Below are 19666 nucleotides of genomic sequence, written 5' to 3' on the forward strand. Positions count from 1 at the left end.
CACACCGGATAGGTGCAGTGAAATGTGTTGTTTTACAGGGTCAGTTATAATAGTACAGCACACCTGGAGCAAATTAGGGTTAGGTGCCTTGCCTGACCCTAATTTGCCCAATCTTGTCGGCTCGGGTAATCGAACCAGTGATCTTTAATTTACTGGTCCAACACTCTAACCGCTAGGCTACATGCCACTCTAATAGCATATCTTGGAATACCTTAATACATGTCTGTCATTTTATACCTAATAGCTGTCTCAGTTGCCAAGAATGGTTTTCATGCCCTCATATTTGATTTGACTGTGTCCCGCTGTGGATTCGCTAGGGAGATGAGGTCAAATGTGATTGGCAACCCTTCGCCTCAACTCGACTTCTGAATGTGTGTAGAGTGACAGAAACTCATCCATGGTAGGTGCTAATCCACTATTTCACTTAATCTATCCAGTTCAGACCTGAAAACACCAGGGAGATTGACATAAAATCTGTCCTTTTCTTTCTATCTGGTTGTGCAACCCCCAAATGGTTGTTTCTGGACCAGTATAATTTATATTAGAGTAAGATAATGGAATGGCCCCTAATGTTCTGAACACCCTGCACCTTCTGCCATATTTAGTACCTGCTTTTTCATAGTAAGGCCCTCCTATAAACCTCAAATGGGTGACAGAACTCAAAATAAACCATTTCCCTAAAAAAACATTCAGCATTTTTATTAATAAATATCACTGTTGTATGAATATAAAACCATTTTAAATTACCCTTTTTAAGAAACACACCAATGATCTTTCCTTGAAGGCTTTACAGGAGAAAATATGATGTAGGTTATTGATATGTTGCATACAGACTTCAAATACATGCTCTTGATAACCAAGGGCAAGATAAAGTCTATTTTTACACTCTCCATTCTAAAGTCCCCAGGGGGGAGAAGGCAGATAGTTTACCCCTGTCATATCCACACTGTTCATGTTTACCAGAAGGAATTAGGAAAGGCAGATTACAATGTTAGATATAGTACAACTCCTCAGGCATGGAAACTACCAATTCAAAAAGGTGTACTTCAAAAACAAACAATTCACTTCAATTTGAAGTACAATGTTCTGGCTTACAGCCATTCATTATAAAAACTATATTAACATAAGAAAAATACTTCTTAGTCAAAACTTCAATCCAAGGCATTAAGGCCTTAATGTGCAGTGTTAAGATGGACTGTGTTAGAACATAGTTGTTTTGCATGAGTTGTCTATCATCAATACTGGTAAACAGTTAAAGGGAAAGTTGAAAAATGTGGCATATATCCCATATTTTTTTTGTTTGCATGGAAAGACAGTGGGGTTGTGTCCCAGGCACTCCAGTTTCTTCAATGAATGAGGTAGCTAGTAAAAACCTTATAAATGTGATACAATGACAGGATAGTTAACATGGAAATAAGGGAGAAAGCAATTATACCAAAATAAGGGGTGGAATAATGCTATGACAGTGAATGTTTAAAAAGGGTTGATCCCTTCTACTAAAATTAAGGTCACAGTAGTATAGTTATTAAAAGGTAATGTAATAGTCTACAAGCTGTTCCGCTCAGGTATTCTATGAAAAATAATACACCTTCCACGGTGAAAACCACCACTTCTTCCTCCCAGCTTGGCTTTCACCTCACTTTCTCACTCTCCGTCATCTGCCAGAGTCCCAGGTTTAACACTTTAAGGCACGGGAGCTGCGTTATCCTCTCCAGACCCCGCTTGGTGATTTTGGTACACCCGTACAGGTCGATACCGGTGAGCTGCGTCAGGTGGTCGGCGATCAGCTCCAGCCCCTTGTCAGTGATGCGTACGCACTGCCCGATGTTCAGGGTCTTGAGCTCGTGCATCTGGCGCACCATCCGGTTGATCCCGTCGTCACTGATGTGGCAGGAGCACAGGGACAGAGACTTGAGCTGGTACAGCCCCTGGGCGATGTAGGCCAGGCTCTGGTCACCTATCTTGTCGCAGAAGGACACGTCGAGGCCGGAAAGCTGTAGAGACCCCATTGCCAGGTGCATGATGCCCGTGTCACTTATGTTGTCACACGACCGCAGGTTGAGGCTCCACAGGTGAGTCATATTCGACAGGTGGATCATACCGGCGTCCGATATTCCTCCGCAAAAGCTGAGGTTGAGCACCTTGAGATTGGCCAGTCCCTTGGAGACGTGTTTGAGGGACAGGTCCGTCAGCTTTTGGCAGTCCTGCAGGGTCAGCTGCTCCAGAGAGAGGCAGCCTTCAGCAGCGCTTCGGGTCATCCCAGCCAGGTGACCGATGCCCACGTCTGACACATGCCTGCAGCTCCGCAAATTAAGGCTCTTGAGTTTGTGCAAGCCCCAGGCAATGAGCAAAAGGCCTGTGTTGGTGATGTTACTGAGGCCACCGAGTTCCAGGACCTCCAGATTTTTCAGATACTGGGCAATCCTGCCCAGGCTTGAGTCTGTGATTGGTTTGCAGAGGCTGAGGTTGAGGATCTGCAAGGACGGGATGTCCTGAACAAAAGCATGTCCGAGCCCGTTGTCCGTGAGGTTAAAACAGCCGCATAGGTTAAGGCTTTCAATGTTTGGCATCCCCTGGATTACGTAGCTCAGGCTGCGCCGCAGGCTGAGGATCTGGACCTTCTTGATGCCCCGGGTATGGAGGCTGGGGAACAGGGACGGATTGGCCCTACGCAGATGAAGCTTCGCTTCCACCCCCCTCCACACAGACTTGTGGTACGAAGCGTCCCTCCAGGCCGCACACACTTGGGCCACCCTACCTTTGTCCCTTACGTCCAAGTAACTGAAAATCATAGCTAAAATTTCCGGGAAGAGGCCAGATATGTGTGTCTCCATTTCAAACATGTTTGGAAGGGGAGAGGTTAGCCAAAACTAACCAGGTATACGATTATTCGAGTAGGCTAGCTAACGTTATCTGTTTGCGAAGTTAGCTAATGTAACTCAGAAAAATAACATGTTCAAAGTCCAGGCATCCCAAGCCATCTTTACATAATACACATCTGAAATTCCAACGCGAAGTTTTCAGGTTGTGTTATATTATTCCAAATCAACTGAGATAGTTAGCTAACTACTTCCCATGAAAACGTAGACAACTAGCTGACGTTAGCTTGCCTGGCTAGTAGCCTAGGCTAGCTAGCGAACCATAAGGCGGAAAACAGAGACCGTCAGGCGACTCTACCCATGTTCAAGTCAGATGACGGTTGTCGTTCTTCAAATGGATCCAGTCGGTTGTTCATTTTCAAAATAAAAACTGAAAATGTATCTCTGAAACCCGCAGTATTCTTTTCTTCTGTGTAATGGGTAAAAAGGCACAGTTTATATTAGCATTTCAGTTCTGTTGATGGATTCATGGCGCTTCTTCCCGTGGCTGCGCTGTGCTGCCTTTGTCTGGCCAACCATTTCAAACTGACGACGTAGGAACAGCAGTGCTTTGGGGGGGGGGGGGGGGGGACAAAAACAATCCACAGAAACAATTGACATTAATATGAGAAGACGTAATAAATGTAATTGGCCGGATTTAATAACATAAATATGAAAAAGTTTGATATTTTATACATAATCACTTTTCTCAGAAATTATTTTAAAGATAATAACCTTTTTAGGACCACCACATTTTTTTATTCTTGGTTTCGCCCAATTCGCTACAAGTTAGCGGTCCTCTGGAAGCGACTATAAATCAATGAAATCGTTTTTTGTATCCATTGTGAATGATAATATTTTCTCACAGTATTTAAAAAAGGCCTCGGTGTGAAATAGTATAATGTAACGCTCTGAGGATCCCATATAGCCAGTGGAAATTTCATAAAACACCTGAAAAATTTCCCCACATATAGAAAGGGTAACTCAGACATGTCACGTGGGCTATTAACCGTTTAGAACGTTTTCTCACCATCAAATATGGTAGTGAGAGGAAGTTCAGTCGCGGGTAGTGGGAAAAGATGGAACTAGGTGAAACTGGGCCGATCTTCTGCACATTGTCTCATCGATGAAACATCTGATCTCAATACATTTTTCTCTTCCCAAAACTACAAATCTGTTACGAACACAGTGCCCTAAGTTTTCTAGACTTGACGCTATGCCAAAGATTTTTTTAGCAGTACAAGGTCGAATTGAGTTTGTGCGCACGCGCACTTCGCAGAGGAGGGGTTCCCTAACGGAAATATGCAAATACTTGCTACAACGCGCCAATAAACTCGTGCTTGGTTTTGAACCTCCTTGCTTGTTCTGTTCACGATGCTTCATCTGCTCCCATTCATCTCCTCCCATGTAAACGACAGAGATTAACTATCTTGGGTTAGTTATACATTTATTTGATTTCCCTTTTCAAAAACAGCTGTGTCTGTCCAGAGATCACTGGCGCGGGGAACTCTGAGGGCCCGGAACAGGCACATCAATATCCCGTTATTTTTCGGGATACAAAAGTATTCTGTTTTTGAGATAAGCCCAAAAACCTTGTATCCAGGTTATGTTAAACCAGGACAAAATGCCTGGGGTATGCTGATTTTAACGGGATGCTGTGGCATATAAACATTTTATCCCGTGTACTGTTGTTATTCGCGGTCTGCGCAGGCTCAGTTGCGCATATCCTGGGTGTTGTGTTATGATGTTTTCATCTGATTGTCAAACAAATCACTTAAAAAAGTAGTTTACCTGCGCAGTTCGATCCACCATAATATACCATACTCGCTACTTTCAACCCTAATTTACACACGTTCTTGCTTATAATTTCCGACATTTGGTAGGCCATATTACAATTTTGGACATTTGGTAGTCCATTTGTTTGTCAACTACAATAGTTAGAAATAAATAATATTTCTCCACTTCTGTTCCTGAGACAAACTGTAACCTACATTTGTTGTTTCATTTTACTGCAAGTAAAATGCATTTTACTCCGTAGGAAGTATACGGAGGGTACGGGGAAACAGAGGATGAACAGCAGAGGGGCTGTCACGTTCGTTTAAAGATGGATTGGACCACGGTGCAGCGTCGTAGGCGTACATCATACATTTATTAAATGAACACCAAAAACAAGAAGGAATAAACGACACGTAAAGTTTTGTAGCGCTAACACAGCAACTAACCAAAAACAAGATCCCACAAACTAAAGGTGGAAAAAAAGCTGCCTAAGTATGATCCCCAATCAGAGACAACGATAGACAGCTGCCTCTGATTGGGAACCATACCCGGCCAACAAAGAAATAGAAAAACTAGAACGCCCACTCAAATCACACCCTGACCTAAACAAATAGAGAAATAAAAAGGATCTCTAAGGTCAGGGCGTGACAGTACCCCCCCCCCCCCAAAGGTGTGGACTCCGGCCGCAAAAACCTGACTCTGTAGGGGAGCTGTTCATCCTCTGTTGCCCCGTGCCCTCCGTATACTTCCTACTTGTCATGTGTCTAGATGGAAACCCATGTCTCACAGCCCTTTGTCTCCTGTTTCCCATCTTCCGGGTGGGCATCTAGCCTCGGTGGCGGCTCCGGTTCGGGACGTAGAACCCGCTCCGCTCGCTGATCCCTCCGCTTCCGTGGAACCGGACCGTGGATCGTCGCCGGAGGCTCCGGACCGTGGATCGTCGCCGGAGGAACCGGACCGTAGATCGTCGCCGAAGGAACCAGACTGTAGATCGTCGCTGGGGTCTCCGGACCGTGGAATGTCGCCGGAGGCTCCGGACCATGGATCGTCGCCGGATGCTCCGGACCGTGGATCATCGCCGGAGGCTCTGGACTGGGAACCCCCGCTGGAGACTCTGGACTGCAGACCGTCGCTGGAGGCTCTGGACTGCAGACCGTCGCTGGAGGCTCTGGACTGCAGACCGTCGCTGGAGGCTCTGGACTGCAGACCGTCGCTGGAGACTCTGGACTGCAGACCGTCGCTGAAGACTCTGGACTGCAGACCGTCGCTGGAGACTCCGGACCTTGGATCGTCTCTGGAGGCTCCGGGCCATGGATCTTCACTGGAGGCCCCGGGCCATGGATCATCACTGGAGGCTCTGGGCCATGGATCATCACTGGAGGCTCCGGGCCATGGATCATCACTGGAGGCTCCGGGCCATGGATCATCACTGGAGGCTTCGGGACATGAATCATCACTGGAGGCTTCGGGCCATGGATCATCACTGGAGGCGTCGGGCCATGGATCATCACTGGAGGCGTCGGGCCATGGATCATCACTGGAGGCTTCGGGGCATGGATCATCACTGGAGGCTTCGGGCCATGGATTATCACTGGAGGCTTCGGGGCATGGATCATCACTGGAGGCTTCGGGCCATGGATCATCACTGGAGGCTCCGGGCCATGGATCATCACTGGACCGTGGAGGCGCACTGGAGGTCTGGAGCGTAGAGCTGGCACAACACATCCTGGACAAAGGACCACCTTCGCATGGCAAGTGCAGGGAGCTGGCACAGGACGCACTGGGCTGTGAAGGCGCACCAGAGATACAGCGCGTAGAGCCGGAGCAGGATATCCTGTTCCAAGGAGGCGCACTGGAGACCAGGCGCGCTGAGCCGGCACCACCCGTCCTGGACAGATGCCCACTTTAGCCCGACAAGTGCGAGGAGCAGGCACAGAACGCACCGGAATGTGGAGGCGCACTGGAGACACGGTGCGTAGAACCGGAAAACATGGCACCTGAACGCTTACCAACTCCACACGGTGAGTACAGGGGGTAGGTTCTGGTTTAAAACCTGGCTCCGCCAACCACCCCCGTGTGGCCCCCCCCAAAACATTTTTGGGGGCTGCCTCTCGGGCTTCCTTCGTGGTCGCGAACCCCGGTGTCGTCGTTGTTCCTCCCTCGCTGCCTCCGTCTGCTCCCATGGAAGGCGATCCCTTCCGGCTTGGATCTCCTCCCACGTCCAGGATCCCTTACCATCCAAGATCTCCTCCCATGTCCAGGATGTCTGCTCCTCCTGGCCACGCTGCTTGGTCCGTTTGTGGTGGGATCTTCTGTCACGTTCGTTTAAAGATGGATTGGACCAAGGTGCAGCGTGGTAGGCGTACATCATACATTTATTAAATGAACACCAAAAACAAGAAGGAATAAACGACACGTAAAGTTTTGTAGCGCTAACACAGCAACTAACCAAAAACAAGATCCCACAAACTAAAGGTGGAAAAAAGGCTGCCTAAGTATGATCCCCAATCAGAGACAACGATAGACAGCTGCCTCTGATTGGGAACCATACCCGGCCAACAAAGAAATAGAATAACTAGAATGCCCACCCAAATCACACCCTGACCTAACCAAATAGAGAAATAAAAAGGCTCTCTAAGGTCAGGGCGTAACAGCTAATGACTCTGGAGCAGGAGGAAAAGGTCTCAGCTTCCCGGGGGTGTAGCCGCGGGGCTATAGCGGCGTGCCAGCGCCCCCGGCTTAACATCCTTGGGTACCGGTCGGTGTTGTGGAAGCGAAGTGGCCCAGGCCTTACTGAACCCCTCCTGTAGGTCCTGGTACTCTGTGGGAATGGCGGAGAGTTTTGGGGCAATTTCCAAGCCCCCAGGAAGACGTCCCGGAGCAGGCAGAGCTGATTTCAGCAATGAGCGTGGTAGAACGGGCTCCAGCCCACATTGGCATCAGTAGACCAGTCAATCGAGGGATTGTATCGCTGGAGCCAAGAGAATCCCAATACCACAGATACCTGTGGAGACTCAATTAGCAGGAATTGGATCATCTCGCTGTGGTTCCCCGACAGACGTAGGTTGATGGGGTGGTATGGTGGGGGACCTGGCCCATAGAGCGCCCGTCCAGCTCTCTAACATTCATGGGAATGGAGAGGGGTTGAGTAGGGATGCCCAGTTCGGACGCCAGAGTAACGTCCATAAGACTCATATCGGCCCCCGAGTCGATGAGTATCTGGAGTTTCTTGGACTGGTTTCCCCACCGCAGGGTGGCATGGAGAGGGGGGCGAGTAGGGGGAGTAGCAAAATTATCCTTAAGACCCACCAGAGTACTCATTCCTACCAAAGAGCTAGGTCTCTTGAAGGGAAAGGTTGACACATAATGACCGGCAGTACCGCAATACAGACAACTCCGGGTGTTAAGTCTGCGTACGCATTCGGCTGGAGACAGCCTAGCCCTGTCGAGCTGCATCGGCTCAGGAAGAGGCAAATAGGCAGTCATCGGAGGCTCATGGAGGAACTCGGGTAAGCTCAAATCCTCTCGGGGACTTCCCGGAGTTCATTAGATGCAAGGTGGGATCCTTGAGTGAGCAATTGGGACCACAATCAGACCTCTTCTCCCTCCTACGTTCCCGTAGCCGACCATCGTTAAAGTGATGAGTGAGTCGAGATCCGTCGGTAGTTCCCGGGCTGCAAGCTCGTCGTTTATTTCCTCTGATAATCCGTGCAGGAACGTGTCAAACAGCACTTCCGGGTTCCAGGCACCCCCCGCTGCTAGCGTGTGGAAATCCACTGCATAATCTGCCACACTGAGGGAGTCCTGCTGAAGCTGGAGTAAATTCTGGGCAGCCTCTCTCCCGGGCACCGGAGCCTAGAAAATGTTTCTCCCCTCCGCCACGAATACCTCCAGACTGAGGCAGATGGCGGATTGTTGCTCCCACACCGCCGTGTCCCAGGCGAGCGCCCTCCCGGACATCAGCTTAATAATGTACGCTATCTTTGAGCGGTCCGAGGGTAACGAAGAAGGCTGCAGCTCGAAAACGAGGGAGCACTGGGAGAGAAAGGACCGTCAGGTTCTGGAATCTCCATCGTAGCGCTCCGGGGAAGGTAAACGGGGTTCCCGGGAAACCGGGGTGACAGCGCTGCTAACAGCCGGGTTACTGAGGGGCTGGGACGTTACCGTCATTGTAGGCTGCCTGGTAGGCAACCCATGAAATTGATCCCGCGATGCGGCCAATGCTAGGTCGTGACGTTCGGCCATGTCCTGGAATCCTTCCATCAGACCACGAAGCATCTCCTCGTGTCTACTAATGGTGGCTCCTTGGGAGGAGATGGCGTTGCGGAGCTGGTCCAAATCCGCTGGGTCAGTCATGGCCAGTTCATACTATCACGTTTCAGGTAAGACCCAACTGCAGACTGTGTTGAAGTAACAATGTGTATTACATTAACAGGGGCAGGCAAATGACAGATCAAGGCAGGCAGGGGTCGATAATCCAGAGTAGTGGCAAAGGCAAAGGATGGCAGGCAGGCTCAGGGTCTGTAGCAGGCAGAGTGGTCAGGCAGGCGGGCTCAGAGTCAGGACAGGCAAAGGTCAAAACCAAGAAAGTGAGAAAAAGAGAGACTGGGGAAAAGCAGGAGCTGAGACAAAACGCTGGTTTACTTGACAAACAAGACGAACTGGTAACGGACAAACAGAGAACACAGGTGTAAGTACCTAGGGGATAATGGGGAAGATGGGCGTCACCTGGAGGAGGGTGGAGACAAGCACAAGGACAGGTGAAACAGATCAGGGCATGACAATTAGGGCTTTCAGGAGGAACAAAAATCTACTGGAGACATTTCAAAAATACTGTTAGATTTAGGGATTATGTAGCTGAGATGTACGGTAGTTGAAATAAACATCTGCATTTCAAAAGAGTATTTTTATCATTATTTTATTAACAAAAAAATTAAGATGTTGATGAAAAAATATTGTATATTAAATGCTTTATCCTACATTTTGCGGTTGTATGAGGTTTGGAGATAGTAATGTAAAACTTTAGAGTACTTAATACACTACTGTAAATAAAAACACAGCATCTACAGTGGTACAAATATATTATTGAATTCGAAAAAAATATACAAGCGCACATAATTTTCAATGTTATACTAACAAGTGGTTACCATGGTAAATAATCCAATAATAATTGGTATGACATGGCTCTCGGAAACTCATTAAGAGGCGGCTTCTAAATGAAAATACCTGCAGATCAATAAAATGTAGGTCTAATTAAATTTAGAGGATTGGAGGATTCTAAATTAATATCTAAGAAGCATTTTTCGTTAGGACAAATCTGGTCTGTGAGAATATCTAAGGGTTTTTATATAATTATAATAGAGGGTTAATAATAATAATAATAATAGTTGGATAACAGATCGGCTCTCGGAAGTCATTAAGAGGCGGCTTCAATATGCTTTAAATGTTCCAGGACCACCGACAGTTTTTTTGCCTGATGCAGGACTCTAGTGCCAGAGAAGAGAGACTCTCAGACTGAAAACACCTCCATTAACACCTCCACCGATAGATCAGCGTTGTAACTCCACCTTGATAGTGTGGTTTAATGACAGAATGCCACCATCTACCACTAACTTTTAATGGAAGCTTCACTGTACACACAATACCCCATAATGTCAAAGTGGGATTTTTCCCCCAAAATTTGTACAAATTAATTAAAAATGAAAAGCTGAAATGTCTTGAGTCAATAAGTATTCAACCTCTTTGTAAGTTCAGGAGTAAAGATTCTGCTTAACTTTTCTGCGCTACGGATCCCTTTTTTACGGGATCATTTTCCTAAACAACCGCTGAATTGCAGGGCGCAAAATATTACTAAAAATATTTATAATCATGCAATCACAAGTGAAATATACCAAAACACAACTTAGCTTGTTGTTAACCTGTTTGGCGTGCAAGCCCGACGTCGGTACACTTATGACAACAGCCAGCTCAAAGTGCAGGGCGCGAAATTCAAAAGATATTTTTTTTAAATATTTAACTTTCACACATTAACAAGTCCAAGACACCAGATGAAATGTACACATCTTGTGAATCAAGCCAACATGTCCGATTTTTTAAATGTTTTACAGGGAAGACACAATATGTAAATCTATTAGCTAACCACGTTAGCAAAAGACACCATTTTTCATTACTCCACCAGTTATTTACTCCATCAGTAGCTATCACAAATTCGACCAAATAAAGATATAAATAGCCACTAACCAAGAAACAAATTCATCAGATGACAGTCTGATAACATATTTATTGTATAGCATATGTTTTGTTAGAAAAATGTGCATATTTCAGGTATAAATCATAGTTTACATTGCAGCTACAGTCAGAAATTGCACCGAAAGCAGACAGAAAAATTACAGACACCAACGCCAAATAACTAAATACTCATCATAAAACATTTCTGAAAAATACATAGTGTACAGCAATTGAAAGACAGGCATCTTGTGATTCCAGACAATATTTCCGATTTATCAAGTGTTTTACAGCGAAAACAAAATGTAGCGTTATATTAGCTTAGCACAATAGCCAGAAACACTTGGGCGCCGGCGACTACGGCAGATATATGAAATAACATCATAAAATGGGTCTTACTTTTGCTGATCTTTCATCAGAATGTTGGACAAGGTGTCCTTTGTCCAGAACAGTCGTTGTTTGGATTCAGAACGGACACTTTCCCTCTTCATTTAGCAAGCGCGCTAGCCGGGTGCCACGACACTCTCCATGTCAACAAACGGAAGAGAACGGAACACAGCAAAACTCCCGAAAAAATTTCAATAATCTGATGAAACCATATTGAAAAAACATACTTTACGATGATATGGTGACATGTATCAAATAAAATCAAAGCCGGAGATTGTAGTCGCCTATAACGGAAGCTAAACAAAAGGCAATCACACTGTCCAGCTCGCGCTATTCAGAGTACCGAAAATGGTGGACACGAGATTCCAAGATGATGTGTTCCAACTCAGATCGAGATAATCACCTCATTTCTTCTCTCACAGCCTCTTGACAACCAGAGGAAGGTGTATGACGTGTATGTATACTAATAGGTCTTGTGCCCATTTATAGGCATGAAGAAGAACAGAGCATCGATTTCAGACGTTCCACTTCCTGGTCAGGAAAAGTGCTGCAGAATGAGTTCTGTTTCACTCAGAGAAATAATTCAAACGGTTTTAGAAACTAGAGAGTGTTTTCTATCCAATAGTAATAATAATATGCATATTGTACGAGCAAGAATTGAGTACGAGGCCGTTTGAAATGGGCACGATTTAACTGGCTACTCAATACTGCCCCTTGCAGCCATAAGAAGTTTTAATCCACCTATCGTGTCAGATTTTGAAAATATGCTTTACAGAGAAAGAAATCCAAGCTTTTGTGAGTGTATCAATCAATGCTAGAACAGCTATCCCCAAATTAGCATGGTCACGAAAGTCAGAAAAGCAATCAAATTAATCGCTTACCTTTGATAATCTTCGGATGTTTGCACTCACGAGACTCCCAGTTACACAATAAATGTTATTTTTGTTCGATAAATATTACTTTTATAACAAAAAAACGCCATTTGGGTTGCGCGTTATGTTCAGAAAACTACAGCCTCGTTCTGGTGCTGAAAGGCAGAAGAAAATTCCCAAACGTATCAGATTCAAAAATATTACTAAAAATATTTATAATCATGCAATCACAAGTGAAATATACCAAAACACAGCTTAGCTTGTTGTTAATCCACCTATCGTGTCAGATTTTGAAAATATGCTTTGCAACGAAAGCAATCTAAGCTTTTGTGAGTCTATCAATCAATGCTAGAACAGTTAGCCTTATATTAGCTTGGTTAGCTTGGTCACGAAAGTCAGAAAAGCAATCAAATGAAATGCTTACCTTTGATAATCTTCGGGTGTTTGCACTCACGAGACTCCCAGTTACACAACAAATGTTATTTTTGTTCAATAAATATTACTTTTATAACAAAAAAACGCCATTTGGGTTGCGCATTATGTTCAGAAAACCAAAGCCTCGTTCCGTTCGACGAAAATTCCAAAAAGTATCCGTAATGTTCGTAGAAACATGTCAAATGTTTTTTATAATCAATCCTCAGGTTGTTTTTAACAAACATAATCGATAATATTTCAACTGGACCGTAACCTATTCAATAACAGAGAAAAAGAAAATGGGGAGCTACCCCTCTCGCACGCAGGAAGTAATCAGAGGACACCTGACTATTTTTGAAAAATCTCCCTCATTTTTCAGAATAAAAGCCTGAAACTATGTCTAAAGCCTGGTCACAGCCTGAGGAAGCCATTGGAAAATGAATCTGGTTGATACCCCTTTAAATGAAAGAAAGACGGGCCAGGAAACACAGATAAAAAATAAAAAAATCACTTCCAGGTTAGATTTTCTCAGGTTTTCGCCTGCAGAATCAGTTTTGTTATACTCACAGACAATATTTTGACAGTTTTGGAAACTTTGGAGTGTTTTCTATCCTAATCTGTAAATTATATGTATATTCTACGATCTGGACCTGAGAAATAGTCCGTTTACCTTGGGAACGTTATTTAAAAAAATAAATAATAATAATCTGACCTCTAGCGTCAAGAGGTTAATAAGTTGCACGGACTCACTCTTTGTGCAATAATAGTGGTCAACATGATTTTTGAATGACAACATTGGCATTTTAGCAGACACTCTTATCCAAAGCAACTAGGGCTAAGTGCCTTGCTCAAGAGCACATCAACATATATTTCACCTTGTCAACTTGGGGATTTGAACTAGCAACATTTCAGTTGCTGGCCCCACACATTTTACCACTACGCTACCTCATCTCTGTACCCCACACATACAATTATCTGTAAGGTCCCTCTGTCGAGCATTGAATTTCAAACACAGATTCTACCACAAAGACTAGGGAGGTTTTCCAATTCCTTGCAAAGAAGGATAGAATAAGTTTTTAAAACCCAGAACCCCCGACCCCGCAGGAGGTCTTTTGCCTTTTGGTAGGCCGTCATTGTAAATAAGAATATGTTCTTAACTGACTTGCCTAGTTAAATAAAGGTTAAATAAAATAAATAAATAAAAAACACTGAGAGATGAATTCACCTTTCCGCAGGACAATAACCTAAAACACAAGGCTAAATCTACACTGGAGTTACTTACTAAGAAGACAGTGATTGTTCCTGAATGGCCGAGTTACAATTGTGGCTTAAAATCTACTTGAAAATCTATGGCAAGTCCTGAAAAAGTTTATTTAGCAAGGATCAACAATCGAGCTTGAAGAGTTTTCAAAATAATAATTGGCAAATGTTGCACAATCCAGGTGTGGAAAGCTCTTAGAGACTTTTTTTTTACCTTTATTTAACTAGACAAGTCAGTTAAGAACAAATTCTTATTTTACAATGACAGCCTACCGGGGAACAATGGGTTAACTGCCTTGTTCAGGGGCAGAACAACAGATTTTTACCTTGTCAGCTCCGGGATTCAATCTTGCAACCTTTCGGTTACAAGTCCAACGCTCTAACCGCTAGGCTACCTGTTAAAAATACTCAACTGTAATCACTGCCAAAGGTGCTTGTACAAAGTATTGACTCAGGGGTGTGAACACTTATTTAAATGAGATATTTCTATTTTTAATTTTCAATTAATGTGCAAAAAATGTCTAAAAACATGTTTTCAAATTGTCACTATGGGGTGTTGTGTGTAGATGGATTCAGGCTGTAACACAACAAAATGTGGAATAAGTCTGATATTTATGAAGGCACTGTACATTTCACAATGACATAGACTTTCAATATCCCAAGCATTCATACATTTAAAAGGAATAACGTGCCAGAAAAGAATTCTTTCAGTAATTTCTAGGGCTGTGATAGTTAATCAGTTAACTCAAGTTAACTGTTTGTAATTTTTGTGCACACATTATTTTTAATTGTGATTAATCGTATTGTCTAAAAGCGTTCATAATACACTGAAAACATCCAAAATACACAATATATTCAACTAAAAACAACACTGCAATGTCCAAACAGGTTGACATTGCAGTTAAAGAAAGTGTGCTTCATCTGTTTACCTGATTCTACTTACCATTACTTTGGAAAAAATCAAGATGTCAATATTTTTGTCATGCTTTTTGTATCAATTGTTTTAAAATACAGCTCAATTTGAGCAAATTCAGAATTTGCGATAAATCGCAATTAATCACAGCAAATCCTGCGATGAACTCAATTGCATTTTTGTATCATTTGACAGCCATAGTAATTTCATTATCTGTTATAATTAAACCCAGACTGTTTTATTTTGACCATTTTCCATTTTTGTCTGGAGATCTCTGGACCCAGCTGAATCAAATGATTTCCTTTCCTTTCATTTTTCTTGCCTGTTTGGCCTGGTGAGCCTGCAGCACAGTCACAGCTTCATCCACCTTGGAGCGGAGACACTCTGGAGACTCCAGCATGTAGAGCAGCTCAGAGTTGTCAATCTCCAGCAACATGCCAGTGATCTTTCCTGCCAGACTGGGGTGCATGTTCTGGATGAGCAGGTAGAGGCGTTGACCCAGCATTTCCTTCTGTTCCTGAGGAGGAGCAGCAGCTAGTGTGGAGGCAGTCAGAGGCTCCTGGTCCTGCACATGGACAGCAGGCTGCTGCTTAACAACCTGGGGAAGTGTATGAATGTATGAAGGGTTGCGCACTCCTGCAGCATACTTGTACTTAGGCATGTGCACTGGGGTTACAGCAGCTGCAGCCTGGGCGGCCATGCAATGAGGGGTCACCATGTGAGACACGTTGGGCCTCACAGTGCTGAAGGTCGCTTGCATGTTCTGAAAATATTGTTGTTGGGTTATCCAGCGAGGGTTGGGTCTCCGCCCTGCCAATTGGTTGGTATTGTAATAAGAAGTATGTGGAATGGCATCCATGAAGTAGTCAGATGGAGGTGCTAAGGAAGAGATGCACTGATTGATTTAAGTCAGCTTGATAATTGGTGTTTGGACAGTTATTTCAATCACAGGTTTATGTATCCATTCCTCAGTAACACAGAAGATTGAAATGAAAGTCCCCATAATAAAATGTGGGTGTATTTTATAATCTGTTATTATTCGGGCAATTACACGCCAGACCACCAGGGGCAGACAGATGGTGGCGGTAAACACACATCAGGTGATCTATAAAGACACATGTTTGAACCTATGGTGAGTGTGGATGGTGGGAGAGCTCACTGTTCTTACCACAATCAAACCAACGCAAATGAATGCAAGAAAACGCAAGAAACCCCAAACAAGATAAAAAGGATTACTACAGTCAACTCTATGGATCAACATTCATTCAAGGTAACCACTATTGCTAATTTTGAGGCATGTAAAAAACAAGTCTATTTGATACTTCTCACCTACCTTCCCATGATAGTTTGACAATTTCCTTCTTGCAGATATCCTCTAGTTGTTCTGTCACCTCAGATACAAAATTCTTCACAAAATGAAAAGATATGTGTGGATTGACAGATATGCTGGGTAAGGCATCAGATCCAGGAGGGACACAGAGAGACTGAAAACTCTACAGGGAGAAACAGGTTGAAAACAGAAATGTGGAGATGTTTTATCTAAAGTTTATAAGTTATTTTAGATTTTTTTGCTTATATAGACAGACTGATGTCACCTGGAAGAAATGGATGTGATCCTCTGTGTGTGAAAGCTGCTCCAGCTCAGCATCTCTCCTCCTCAGCTCAGCCACCTCCTGCTCCAGCTGCTTCAGTTGCCTTTTAGCCCGACTCACTTCAGCATTTTCCTGGGCTGTTATCTGCCGCTTCACCTCAGAGTTCCTTCTTTCAATGGAACAGATCAGCTCAGTAAAAATCCTCTCACTGTCCTCCACCGCTACCTGTGCAGAGAGCTGTTAGAACACACAGAGAGAATGAGGGTCCATTTCATTCAGCCCAGGAGAGACTATAAGGACTTTTCTTACCAGCATTCCATTGACAGCCAACATCTAAAACTGATCCTTACCTTAACCCTAACCTTACACCAAACCCTTTACCCTGACCCTAACATAATTTTAACCAATTCTGAAATGAAATATTGGTTTGCTGGTCATGTTAATATATATTTAATTTAAATATAGATGGCCCTAAAACTCACCTTCAGAGAGACCACAGCCTGTCTCAGCTCCTGCATCTCCTTCTCTTTCTGCTGGATTCTCTGCTGGGATTTCTGCTGATTCTCTACCAACTGTTTCTGCAGAGAATGGTGACAAGACTTTGTAACGGCTCCTTTCATGATATTCATGTGAAATAGGATAGTCCTTCAAACCACTGAGACACAGAGATGCAGCCAAAAGAAGGAGATATGTCTAAATATAATACCATAATGATTGCATTTTGTGATGTGTCAACGTATTATTGTTATTATTATTACTTATGAGAATCACCAAATTACTGCAACAATATAATCAGGCAATTCTGTTCAAGTACTTTGACATCTCTCGGGGCGTTGGATGTTTTTCTTACTCTTCCAGTTATATCACCTTTGACATAAAACACTTCCATTTGATATGAGGTACATCAACAATATGTTGTAAAGAGATTAACAAATGTCTAAATGCAGATCTATGATGTTTAACAGTGGAGTTATCATCCTTACCTGTTTCTCAGTCCTTTCTGCTGCAGCTGTATCATGGCCTTTATGTTCATTCATTGTACACAGATAACAGATACACTGCTGATCGGTACGGCAGTAAACCTCCAGTGGTTTGTCATGATGAGAGCAGATCTTCTGCTGTAGTTGTGTGGAGGCTTTGACCAGCTTGTGCTTCTGAAAGGCAGGGGATTCAAAGTGAGGCTGGAGGTGAGTCTCACAGTAAGATGCCAGACACACCAGGCAGGACTTGACAGCTTTGAGTTTCCTCCTAGTGCAGAAATCACACTCCACATCTCTAGGTCCAGCATAACAGAGAGCTGGAGGAGCAGATTTGAATCCTGTCGTCTTCTGTTTCTCCATTAATTCAACCAATAAGATGTTTTTCCTCAAAACAGGTCTTGGGATGAAGCTTTCCATGCACAGTGGACAGCTGTAGACACCTTTCAGATCTTCCTGATCCCAGCAGCCCTTAATACAGCCCATACAGTAACTGTGTCCACAGGCAGTAGTCACTGGATCCTTCAGTACATCCAGACAGATTGAACAGCAGAAGGGATCCTGACCCAAAGTTGCCTCTGCCATGTTGATACACACACTGTCTGACTGAACAGTTGTGGACAAGCATTGGGGTGTTGTCTGTCTGCTTACTTTCATTTCTCTGAAAATGTTTGTGACTTCCTGGTTCTGCCTGTCTAACCACAATGAGGGTTTGTTTGGCTAATGGCCAAAATATAGTCATAGATTTTATTTTTCAAATTTATTTAACCTTTATTTAACTAGGCAAGTCAGTTAAGAACAAATTCTCATTTACAATGACGGCCTACCAAAAGGCAAAAGGCCTCCTGGGGGAGAAAAATATAGAAATATAGGACAAAAGGCCTTCCGGGGGAGAAAAATATAAAAATATAGGACAAAACACACATAGCATGGCATCAACACATGACAACACAGCATGGTAGTAACACAACATGACAACAACATGATAGCAGCACAACATGGCAGTAGCACAGAATACAAACATTATTGGGCACAGGCAACAGCACAAAGGGCAAGAAGGTAGAGACAACAATGGTAGGCCTACTGAACAGAAGGAGACAATTAAAACATGTCATTTATGAAATTATAGTATTCCATATACAGAGATATTTAATTAGAAAATCAACATTCTCTCTGGGGTACTTGGGGATAAGTAACAGACTAGATTGAAATCACTGAACAACAAATCTTAAGTTTTAGATTTATTATTTTCATCCAGTAGGTGGCAGAAAAGTTTAAAGTAGAAATTAGACTTGAACGTCTTTTCTCTCCAAGAAAAGGTGTACTCAACAGCGCGAGAGACAGAGGAAATGAAAGGAAAGAAACATGTAGAAAGAACAGTGTTCTCTTTACTATGGTTTTACTTTTACATTCATTCTCTCACCTCAAGGAAGAAAGGATCATGTGCTAAAAATATAGGCTAAGAAATAAATGAAAACCTTTAAAGATTTAAATGAATAAAAAGTACTAATAAAATCGATGAAACAATGTATGGTAACGATTGACTCAACGCCTTGATTTGATAATTAATTAATTAATTATATTATTATCAATGTTATTATGATGGGCTTAGTTTAAATAGCGTACATTCTAGTTTAAGTAAAATTTAAAAAAGGCAGCCTCTAAGAATAGTCTAAATCAAGATGTATCTCATTTTGCTTTTCGATGTTCGAGTTTAACCAATAAAATGCTTAATTCGTTAAATTGTTTAGTATTTATGAGTCGTTCAATGGACAGGGACAGGCTAAAAGTCACAATTTAGAAATAATTCGATTTAAAATACATTTAATTAAAATAGTCTTCTTTTTGAACGATAAAATAGGGCCTATGTTGCTTTTTAGACAACTGGTAAACTCGGGGATTCTCATCAAAACGCTTAGGCCCACTGTATTCAGAGGACAATACTCCACCTCCACATCATTATTAATGCACATGGCCCGCCTGCACATCTACCAGCAGTGGTAGAGCACGAGGGGTGACCAGCCGGTTGCGTCTGTTCTATAATGTATGGTTTGGACAATGGGTGCGCGTGGACAGATTTCAGCGCAACTTTAGATGTTGAAAAGGTTTGAAATCCAAACCGCTCCTCTCTGACGAACTCAGCCCGGATCACCTGAAAGGGTGAGATCTCTTTTTCAAAGTAGGCCTCTATGTCTGTCTGTGTAATTATCAACAGCAGGTGAATGGGAGAAAATTGGAGTATGGGGGGGGGGGGGGGGGGGGGGGGGGGTGTTCACCTGCTGTAGGTCTATATATTGAGGGGATGTGAGCCCCGATCTACAGTTCGAGCGGGACCTTTCAGTGACAGCGCCCCATTTCGAGCAACGGGACGGAACATGGTTTTGGAGGAAGA

At 43.6% G+C, this 19666-nt stretch overlaps 2 protein-coding genes across 2 annotated transcripts; both read right to left on the minus strand.

Annotated features, from left to right (window-relative positions):
- Positions 1 to 679: 679 nt before the first annotated feature.
- LOC120054019 (F-box/LRR-repeat protein 14-like) lies at positions 680 to 3401 on the minus strand. Its single transcript, XM_039001374.1, has one exon. It carries the CDS (start codon positions 2841 to 2843, stop codon positions 1632 to 1634), a length of 1212 nt encoding a protein of 403 aa, XP_038857302.1. The 5' UTR covers positions 2844 to 3401; the 3' UTR covers positions 680 to 1631.
- Positions 3402 to 16080: 12679 nt separating this feature from the next.
- On the minus strand, positions 16081 to 17859 carry LOC120053265 (E3 ubiquitin-protein ligase TRIM47-like). The gene is made up of 4 exons (XM_039000407.1): positions 17281 to 17859; positions 16780 to 16875; positions 16301 to 16534; positions 16081 to 16089 (listed from the first exon to the last, which is right to left on the minus strand). Exons 1-4 carry the CDS (start codon positions 17857 to 17859, stop codon positions 16081 to 16083), a joined length of 918 nt encoding a protein of 305 aa, XP_038856335.1.
- Between the last annotated feature and the right edge of the window lie 1807 nt (positions 17860 to 19666).

This window comes from Salvelinus namaycush, chromosome 9 (assembly GCF_016432855.1).
Source record: "Salvelinus namaycush isolate Seneca chromosome 9, SaNama_1.0, whole genome shotgun sequence".
Lineage (NCBI taxonomy): Eukaryota > Metazoa > Chordata > Actinopteri > Salmoniformes > Salmonidae > Salvelinus > Salvelinus namaycush.